Here is a 10,283-nt window from a genome sequence, read left to right as displayed (position 1 = left end):
AAACCTATGTATACTGGGGAAGAGACTGCCTTTTCAGCAAATGGTGCTGGGAGAACTGGATATCCATATGCAGGAGAATGAAACTAGACCCATACCTCTCACCATATACCAAAATCAACTCAAAATGGATTAAAGAATTAAATATACACCCTGAAACAATAAAACTTCCCAAAGAAAACATAGGAGAAACACTTCAGGAAGTAGAACTGGGCACAGACTTCATAAATATGACCCCAAAAGCATGGGCAACCAAAGGAAAAATAAACAAATGGGATTATATCAAACTAAAAAGCTTCTGTACAGCAAAAGAAACAATTAACAGAATTAAAAGACAACCAACAGAGTGGGAGAAAATATTTGCAAAATATACATCCGACAAAGGATTAATATCCAGAATATACAAGGAACTGAAACAATTTTACAACAAATAAAAATAGGTAACCTAATTAAAAAATGGGCAAAAGGGCTAAATAGGCATTTCTCAAAGGAAGACGTACAAATGGCCAACAGACACATGAAAAAATGCTCAACATCATTCAGCATTCGGGAAATGCAAATCAAAACCAGACTAAGATACCATCTCACCCCAGTTAGGATGGCTAATATCCAAAAGACTGTGAATTGTAAATGCTGGCAAGGTTGCAGAGAAAAAGGAACTCTCATACATTGTTGGTGGGACTGCAAAATGATGCAGCCTCTATGGAAAATGGTATGGAGGTTCCTCAAACAACTGCAGATAGATCTACCATATGACCCAGCTATCCCACTGCTGGGAATATACCCAGAGGAATGGAAATCATCAAGGCGAAGATTTGACGTTCATTGCAGCACTCTTTACAATAGCCAAGAGTTGGAACCAGCCCAAATATCCATCATCAGATGAGTGGATACAGAAAATGTGTTATATCTACACAATGGAATACTACTCTGCTATAAAAAAAAGAGTGAAATATTGCCATTTGCAACAACACGGATGGACCTAAAGAGAATTTTATTAAGTGAAACTAGTCAGGCACAAAAAGAGAAATACCACATGTTCTCACTTATTTGTGGGAGCTAAAAAATAAATAAATAAACACACAAACAACCTGGGGGGAGAGAAAACACAACAATTACAATTCCTTGAAGTTGATACAAGCAAACAGAAAAGAGATTGTTGGGAGGGAGGGTGGAGAGGAAGAAGGGAGGGAGGTTTCGGTAATGGGCTACAATAATCAACCACATTGTATGTTGTCAAAATAAAATAAAATTTTTTTTTTTTTTAAAGATGACCGGTAAGGGGATCTTAACTCTTGACTTGGTGTTGTCAGCACCACGCTCAGCCAGTGAGCTAACCAGCCATCCCTATATGGGATCCGAACCCGGGGCCTTGGTGTTATCAGCACCGCACTCTCCCAAGTGAGCCACGGGCCGGCCCTAAAATAAAATTTTTTTAAAAAAGGAAAGGTCAGCTATAAAAAATAAATAAAAGTTTATACACATATACAAATATGCAATTTATTTATCAATTTGTGCATTTTTAAAAGGCTAGAAAGTGAAGAAAACTATTAACAGTGGTTCTCACAGAGGGAGGCAGGGCTGACACATACCTGGAGAAAGATGTACGCTGCTGGCTCTGTCCACATCAACTTCCACAGCAAGTGCACTGCCTGGAATACAACTTTGACTCCATACTGGAGAACTCGGGGCCCAACTGCAAGTCAGAAAACATCTATCACTACCAAAGGAGCTCTTCACAATCTGCAGGTGTCTCCACACACACTCCTCACAGATTCAGAGAAATCTGGAGTTAACTGCATCCTACCTGCAAGACTCTGAAGTTCAGTCAACCTCACAATCTGAATTCTGTCGCTCTGCAAAAGCTCATCATGGGGTTTGGAATCTGAAAATGAAAATGTCCCCTTTAATGTACTAAATGCAGCAATCTAATTTGAAGTCAGATAATCTCCCAGCTCAGACTGAATAATGGAAATTGTTTTGGAAAATAAAACTTTTCAAAACCTCTCTCTGTTCCTTAATAGCCAGAACAGAGAATGAGGCCAATTCTTGTCCAAATTCCACTAGAATGCCCACAGAGGGAGAGCCCCAATCTTGTCCACCCTTACTTAATACAATTCCTGGCACATAGTAGGCACTCGATTAAACTGATCTGGATTCCCTGAATGGTGGTATCTTCCCACCACAGGGAGACCCGTAGAAAGTCCCACTCTACCCCCTCACCCTGGGATAGCAAACTCTAAATAAAAACAGCCAGGATAGCCGACTGGACTAAAGGCAACCAGTGCTGGTCCCACTTTTCCCGGAGATGGGGTTTAGCTACCCTCTAAAGATATCAACATGGAGAATAAGGAAGGAGCAGACACCTATGCCCTGCACACTGGGGGAAAAAGCTGGTCCTGGGGAGCAAATGAAATATCTGCCTGCCTGCAGAGCTCTGGGCTGAGGGATGTAGGATGAAAAGAGACGTGTTGCCTATCAGTTCAGACACAGCCTGACCAGAGTAGCTGCACGCAGACCTGGTTACCAGCACTGGCCCTGGAGTGCCACGCACCTGGGTTCCAGTTCCAGTCTTTCCTCTGACTAGAAGAATTAAGTGAGACCACGCAATGGATTCACTTAACTTAGCACAGTTCTGACATATGGCAAGAGCTCGATTAACACTGGCTGTTACAAGATATCCACCCAGCAGAGGCTGGACAGAAACCTGGAAGCAGTGGTCCAGGCCAGAACTCGGGGAGAAGAGACAAAGGGGCGCTGCCGCCTCCGCCCCCCTGAGGCGGTCAGAGCCGAGGGTCAAAGGTTGAGATAGCAGCCTCCCTTCCAGACTGCTGGGCACTCACTGCAGAACCCCAGGAAGGTCACGGAGAAGCCGCGCTTGGCCAAGGACAGCGCGTGGTACTGCATGCGGGGACTGCGGCCCACATCCCCCAGCACCACCACAACCACGTGCCGGGCCGCGCGCCCCCGCCGCCAGCGCTTCCATCCGCCCAGCAGTAGCAGCGGCAGAACCAGACACAGCGCCAGCAGCGCCACGCACGACGCCGCCATCTTGGCGGGCCGCCGGCAGTCACGTGACCGCGCTTCCGGGTGCCGGGCGCGCTGTGCGCAGCCGCAGACCGAGGCTCCGAGGTGGGCGGAAAGGAGGCGGGGCGGAGAGAAGGGAGGCGGGGCGGAGACGTGGTTCCCTAAGTGGGGTCTTCGGAACCTTTGAGGAGCCCCTGCAAGCAAATAATTAGTAGCCTTCACACACATGCACACATTTCCCTAAACTCCAGTGTATTTGCCCTATTAAAGTAAAGCTGTTACTATATTGGAATCCAGGAACTTTTTTTTTCAGAGTTCTAAGATAATTTCAAAATAGGAGGGCATTACAAAAAGTTCGTGGAGAAATAGAATTAAAAGATAATACGAATCTTTCCATGAACCTTTTGAAGTACGCTTGTACAGTGACACAAGAATTTGGATGAACCTAATAACCGTAATGTTGAGAAAGGAGGCCAGCCACAGAGAGTACATACGCGTGGTTCCATTTGTATAAATGGAAACTAGTCTTTGCTGCTAGAAGTCAGGAGGGAGAGTGGGAGGGTCTGGTCATGTTCTGTTGCTTGATGTGGTTGTGTTCCGTTTGGGAAAATTCATCAGGCAGCAAACTTATCTGTTCATTTTTTCAGGGTGTATGTTGTACTTGCACAAAACATTTAAAATAAAAAAGAAAGAGGGGAAAGGACAAAAAAGGAAGTAAAATCCACAATGATTCTGTTTAAGTGTCCATAGTAAGAAGGGAAACTTTTCCTGGGGACTCTCCAATTTCACTTCCCAAAGTAACCACAGTAAAAAGTGTAGCGTGTGTCCATGTGACAGCCTTTTCGCTGTGAAAGCAGCGCCCTTGCTGGGAAACATCAAGAGCACATTGGTGAAGTCCCCTCACCCCCACTGCTGTCCTCCCCTTGGGAGCTGCCCCAGAACCTGCAAAGCCACCCCCCAGTCACTCATTCAACAAGCAAACAAGACAGCACCTCTTCACTTGATAAGAGCCTGAAGGCAGCACCTGCTGGAGGGCACCCCTGCTGATGTGGCTCCGCAGAGTCCCCAGAGCTCAGGACTTGGTGCACTTCCCATCTGCTTTTCACAATAGCCCTGTGACTCCCCTTTTTAGGGACTAGAAAAGTAAAGGTCACACCATTAGCAAGTATGTGGCAAGTATTCAAGAGCAAGCATTTGAAACCTGAGCTTTCAGACAGAAAGGAAGGGCAAGTAAACATGTACAGGAGGGTGGGATGGACAGAAAGACAGAAAGCCATCCCAGACAGCGAGGCCCTGCATCTAGGTGGTGTGTGCTGGAGGTGGGAGGCTGGAAGCCACCGCCTACCCAACTCCATCCACCCTCCCTGATGTGACTGGGAAGGGATCTGGGACCTCAGCCTCAAGGGTCCTGACTCTCCCGCTTGACCTTGGGCAAGTCACTCCCAATCTAGTCACCTTCCTTGCATGTCAGTTAAGGGTGGGGGAATTCATACCAGGGAAAGCCCCTCTGCTCTGACGATCTAATAGGATGAGGACCAGACACCGTGGTTATGATAAACCAAGAGTAGACATCTCGCCTGAGAAGGTGAAACCCCAATTGGGGAAGGAGTTGGAATCATTTCTCTGCGGACAAAGGGGACAGAGGCATCACCAGCCAGGGGCATTTCAGAGCTGGGCCAGGTTTGCTTGTCCTGACTTCCTTTTTGGCATATGTCCCATGTGAATTCAATCCTTCCAACAGCCTGGAGGGTACTGTTACTCCCTTGCAGAGGACAGCTGGGAGGGTGTGTTTTAGTCTCTTTTTGTTGCATATAACATAATACCTGAAACTGGGTAATTTATAAAGAAATATTTCTTACAGTTTCAGGGGCTGGAAAGTCCAAAGTCCAGGGAATACATCTGATGAGAGCCTTTTCCTGGTGGTGACTCTGTAGTGACACAAGGTATCAATATGGCAAAATGGCTGAGCAAGAGAAAGCTGGGCTCCTCACATGCTCTCCTTATAAAGCCATCAGTAGTACACCCATTACTCCATGAATGGATCAATCCATTCACAAAAGCACAGTCCTCACAATCTAATCACCTCTTTAAGGCCCCACCTTTCAAATACTGCAATAGGATTTCCCACCATCTTAACACTGTCACCGTAGGGATTGAGTTTCTAATACGTGGACCTTCAGAAGACACATTCAACCCGTATCAGTGGTTAGGATGTGGACTCAGGCATTGGAATCCCTGCTCCACCACATACCAACTGTGTGACATTGGGCCACAATAACCCCACTCAGAGCCTCAGTTTTTGTTAAGGTGGTTGAGGACCCACTTCAGGGTGGTTGTAAGGATTCACAGAAGTAAAGACAGTGACAAGCTTCACCAGGAACACACGTTCTCAATGGTGCACCTGAGGGGGAGAAAATAGTTCTTGGGGAGCAAAAAAATCTTACTCTTTTTCTGTATGAAGCACAGCTATGGATACAGTTCACAAATACACAGTGTAGCTGCAATATTAAAATTTCATGAGGTGGGAACCCACATACCTGGCTGGTGGGAAGATAAATGGTCCAGCCATTGTGAAAAATCATTTGACAGTTCCTCAATAAGTGAAACGTAGAATTACCACATAATCCAGCAATTGCATTCCCAGGGGCATACCTGAGAGAATTGAAAACAGGTTTTCCAACAAAAACTTGTAAATGAGTGTTCATATCAGCACTATTCACAAGATCCAAAAGGTGGAAACACCCAAATGTCCATTGAAGGATGAACAGATAAACAAAATGAGGTCTGTCCATACAATGAATATTATTCAGCCATAAAAAGTAAAAAAATACTTCAGATCCCCATATTGACCAGCCACAAAAACAAAAATAAAATAATAATAGTAAAGTACTGACACATGCTACAACACGCATGAACCTTGAAAATATTTTGCTGAGTGAGAGAAGCCAGACACAAAAGACCACATATTGTATGATTCCATTTATATAAAATGTCCAGAAAAGGCAAATCCATAGAGACAAAAATGGATTGCCAGGGCCTACAGAGAGGGTGGGATAGGGAGTGACCGCCAGTGGGTTGGGGGTTTCTTTGAGGGGTGATGAAGACGTTCTGGAATTAGACAATGCTGATTGCACAGCTTCATGAATATACTAAAAACCATTGCGAAGTTATACACTTTTAAAGGGTGAATTTTATGGTACGTGAATTTATCTCAATAAAGCTATGATTTTACATTTTTCAGGAAGACATGTCTAAAAACACTCCAGGGAAAGGGCAATAATGAAATGAAAAGGTAGAGAAATTAACCTAGAGCCTGCCCACAGGGAGCAACGCATACCCACTTTAGTGGTATTATCTTTATTATTGTTACAGATCTGTAACCTCTTAATTGAAGCCCCTAGGGTCAGGTATGTTTCTGAATTCAGAATAGGGAGATTTTAGAAAGATGATATGGTACACACATATATCACAATCCCAGCGAGGTTTGAGACAGCACCCAGTAAGCCCACATGAAAATTTCTCAGGGAAACAGATGTGTGCGCACACTGAGTGAGATAAATAAGAACTGTTCTTCCTCACTGTCCAGTACAGCGGCCATGTGGGGCTACTGAACCCTTGAAATGTGGCTAGTCCAAACTGAAATATGTCATGAGTGTAAAATGTTCACCAGATGTCAGAGAGTTAGTAGGAAAAAAATAAATATTAATCAATTATGTTGATTCCATGATGAAATAAAATAGATCAGTGAAATTCGTTTTCCCTGCTTCTTGTTGCTTTTCTAAGCATGGCTTCTACAAGATGCATGTGTGGCTTGCCTTTGCAGCTCAAATTCTGTTTGTACTGGACGGTAACCCTCTCAGGACGCCTGCATCCACTCACAGTAGGTGTGCCCTCAAATGAGTCTGTTCCAAATTCATCTAAAACAAACACAGAAACTTGCTTTTTAGAGCTTTTGGATTTCTGAGTTGCAATTGTAATTGCTAGATCAAAGATCCAGCTCATGTGGGCTCGGAGAACCAGCATGAAAAGGACAGGGCGGGCACCCCTCTCCCCAGCCTGTGCCAGCAGATTGCCCAAACCACCCCAGGCTGCCAGGTCAGCCCTGTCTGGCTACTTGTCTGCATTTCTGCAAGGGGAATGGGGAGGAGGTAGAGGCGGGAGGAGGGCGTGTAGAAGTGGCCTAGCCTGGGTGACAGCTCCTAGTGCTGCAGCGTGTGACCAGCCTGCCAGCAGAAGGTCAGCCATGTCCACCCCAGGGCTGCTGCTCCTGCTCCTGCTGCTGGCACCACTGCCACTGCAGCCCTCCTCACTGCCATGGCCAGACACCACAGAGGGTAAGGCCACCATTGCCGGCCTGATCTTGTCTGCGCTGGACAGAGCCACCTTCTTCCTGGAGGAGAGGCTGTCCGAAATCAACCTGGATGGTGTGGTGGGGTTCCAGGTGCTGGAAGGTGAGCCCTTATTCCCCTGGACTGGCCCCTGGGAAAACCAATTCTCAGCTTTGTCACCTGCCCCGCTCTGCACCCCTGGGACCTAACAATCTCCTTGCAGCAAGAATAGCCAGCTTTGGCTGTAGGGGAGGGGGGCGGGAGCAAGGGGGCTTGCTCTTTCTGGGTGTCAGGGGCCAGCTGGCTGTTACCAAACTTTTTAGAAGTAGGCCTGATTTAAAGGCAGCATGGGAAAAATTTTGGAAATTATTGTTTTCACGGGAGGAAATGATCCATTTGACAGCCCCTCCTGACATGCCACAAACAAGGGGGAGGGGGAGCGTGCCCTTTTAATGGGTGTTTATGGGAGGGCCACTCCCCTTGCGTGAGTGCAGCTAGGGACCGTCAAGATCAGGTTACAGCCCCAGCTTCCTTTGCTTCCATTCAAAGCCGCCTGAAGGTTCTGAGAAAATAGCTAAGTGTTTGTTTAGCTTTGAGACATATAAGATCCCCCAGGAGGGGCCTGGAGACCGGCCAAGGCAAACAGGGGGCCCTTTGCGCATGCACACACACATGCACACCTATGCACGCGCACACACATAACACTTCCCCATTAGGCACAGCGGGCACAGTGCTGAGGGCCCACAGTACTTTTTTTTTTTTTTTGAGACCGGCCGCATCGCGCTCAGCCAGTGAGCACACCGGTCATCCCTACATAGGATCCGAACCCGCGGCGGGAGCGCTGCTGTGCTCCCAGCGCTGCACTCTCCCGAGTGCGCCACGGGCTCAGCCCGGCCCACAGTACTTTTTTTTTTTTTGAGACCGGCCGCATCGCGCTCAGCCAGTGAGCACACCGGTCATCCCTACATAGGATCCGAACCCGCGGCGGGAGCGCTGCTGTGCTCCCAGCGCTGCACTCTCCCGAGTGCGCCACGGGCTCAGCCCGGCCCACAGTACTTTTAGGGACTCACAAAAATGTTTTAATTTCCTTTAAAATCAGAAGAAAAAAATTAACTTCTAGGTGGAAGAAAATGTTTTAATATATAATATCAATGTGTTCAACTTTATACCAACAGCATCATATGATATAATCTTTAATGACAGAGAAAGAAGAGGTTCACATTCGGGGGGTGTCGAGTAGCAACAGAATGCTCATTGATCTCCTGGGTCCTCTCTCCTCAAGGCTAGATGGGTAATATTGACCCTAAGAGCAAAGGGTCCCTCCAGCTGCCTCTGCCAGCTGCTTGTGGGGCCCAAATGGGGTTGCCAAATGTGGCAGCTTCCACACATGCAGGAAGAAACAAGGTTGAGGATTCAGGATCACCCCGAGGCCAGGGTGGGTTCCCTGGGTTCTCACTGATGACTTGGGTACCCCTTCTGGGGGCAACTGCGGTGCAAGCTGTCTAGAACAAGGCTGCAGTCAGACTGCCTGGGTTCAAATCTGGATCTCCCCCTTGCCAGCTGTGTGGTGCTGTTATCTGATATCACTGAGCTTCAGTTTCTCAGCCTTCAACCACAACAGGTTGGTGGCAGTATCCCGTGAGAGCGTATATACACATCATCATACCTACAGGGCTCAATACCTGTTGGCACTTAGTGCTTCTACCTATTGAGCACCGAGCATCCTCTCCTTGTCTGTCTCTCTAAATGAGCTCTTTGTGGGCAGGGTCTACATCCTATTGGACTTAGTAGTCCCAGAGCTGACACAGGAAGAGACACTTTGTGAAAATTAGAAAAAGGTGCCCTCTTTCTCAAGTCACCTGACTGCCATAAGCTGGGAAACTGTCATAATAAATGTGCAAACATTAATATGTTTTAATACGTTTACATATATTCCCATGAGAGGAATGTGTGTCTTGTGTCCCTTGTGCAGTGTACAACCTGCTCAACTGTACACAGTAACTCCACCCTGCAGTCTGAATCTCTCCCTCATTTTTTCTTATATACAGCAAATTCTAAGTCTCCTTAATTAATATTAATGGCTAAAATTTATTAAGTGCTTACTTTGCACTATGGTAATACTAAGTCCTGTCTACACATTAGCTCATTTAATCCTCACAACCCCTCCCACCAAGAACTAAGTACTATCATTATCCCCATTTTACAGATGAAGAAAGTGAGACAGAGAAAAATTACCTGACTTTCTCTGGTCACCCAACAAGAAAGTATTAGAGTCGGTATTTGAACCCAGGCCAGCCTCCAGAAATCAAGCTTTTAGCCACCACCTTCTATCACTCTGACCCTCACCCCCATTGCCTAGATCAGCCCCACAAAAGCCTAATTTCCAATAAGCTCAGCAAATCCTTTCCCCCTTGTGTGCTGGGGAAGGCAGGGAGGCTGTCAGGATGTCCAAGTGGTTTGTCAAATGGTGGAATGAACAAACTCTGCTCCCTCCCAGTGCAGCTAAAAAGCATTCGGGAGGCATGGGCGCAGGACCCCCTGCTGCAGCCGCTGAGCCAGCGTGTGGGGAAGCTGGCCAAGAAGCTGGCAGCTCTCCTCGGCAGATCCATCTTCTACCTCAAGCTGAGTGACCCAAAGTACCTAAGAGGTAAGAGCGTGGGTGGAGTCCCATTCCTCCAGGAACACAGCAGTTGGGGATGTTTGCTGAAATATCCCAGTGTGGGCTCCTCCTGGTGCCAGGCAGGCTCGGGACAGTCTGTAACCAACTGTGACCTGTCAGCCGAGCAAGCCACAGGCAGACCCTGGGAAAGTTCTTTCATCCTTGACTTCAGATTCCAATGAGCTCCCCCACCCACACGGGGGGGGGGGGGGGGAAGTAGGCAGCGTATCTCCCCCCATCCGTTCAGCTCACCCCCAATCCCAGGAGCCTAC

General features: G+C 47.1%; 2 protein-coding genes across 4 annotated transcripts in view; one reads left to right on the top strand and one right to left on the bottom strand.

Moving 5' to 3' along the window:
* ALG1 (ALG1, chitobiosyldiphosphodolichol beta-mannosyltransferase) overlaps positions 1 to 3,073 on the bottom strand; it is a 16,887-nt gene extending 13,814 nt beyond the window's left edge. For 2 of the 3 annotated variants that reach the window (XM_008569122.1, XM_008569123.1), the window contains exons 1-3: positions 2,841 to 3,073; positions 1,805 to 1,882; positions 1,590 to 1,693 (exon numbers count right to left, since the gene is read on the bottom strand). In XM_008569122.1, the coding sequence (XP_008567344.1) occupies positions 1,590 to 1,693; positions 1,805 to 1,882; positions 2,841 to 3,048 (390 nt within the window). In that variant the 5' untranslated portion in view covers positions 3,049 to 3,073. Of the gene's footprint in view, positions 1 to 1,589; positions 1,694 to 1,804; positions 1,883 to 2,840 lie in introns of those variants that run through there. The other variant, XM_008569124.1, reaches the window with a different exon arrangement.
* Positions 3,074 to 7,261: 4,188 nt separating this feature from the next.
* LOC103587610 (chromosome unknown open reading frame, human C16orf89) overlaps positions 7,262 to 10,283 on the top strand; it is a 12,174-nt gene continuing 9,152 nt past the window's right edge. The window contains exons 1-2 of the mRNA XM_008569121.1: positions 7,262 to 7,475; positions 9,850 to 9,999. Coding sequence (XP_008567343.1) covers positions 7,268 to 7,475; positions 9,850 to 9,999 — 358 coding nt within the window. The 5' untranslated portion in view covers positions 7,262 to 7,267. The remainder of the gene's footprint in view (positions 7,476 to 9,849; positions 10,000 to 10,283) is intronic.

This window comes from Galeopterus variegatus, unplaced genomic scaffold, assembly GCF_000696425.1.
Source record: "Galeopterus variegatus unplaced genomic scaffold, G_variegatus-3.0.2 Scaffold466, whole genome shotgun sequence".
Taxonomy (NCBI): Eukaryota; Metazoa; Chordata; class Mammalia; order Dermoptera; family Cynocephalidae; genus Galeopterus; species Galeopterus variegatus.
Note: the sequence above shows the minus strand (reverse complement) of the source record. Positions and strands in the feature narration are given on the sequence as shown.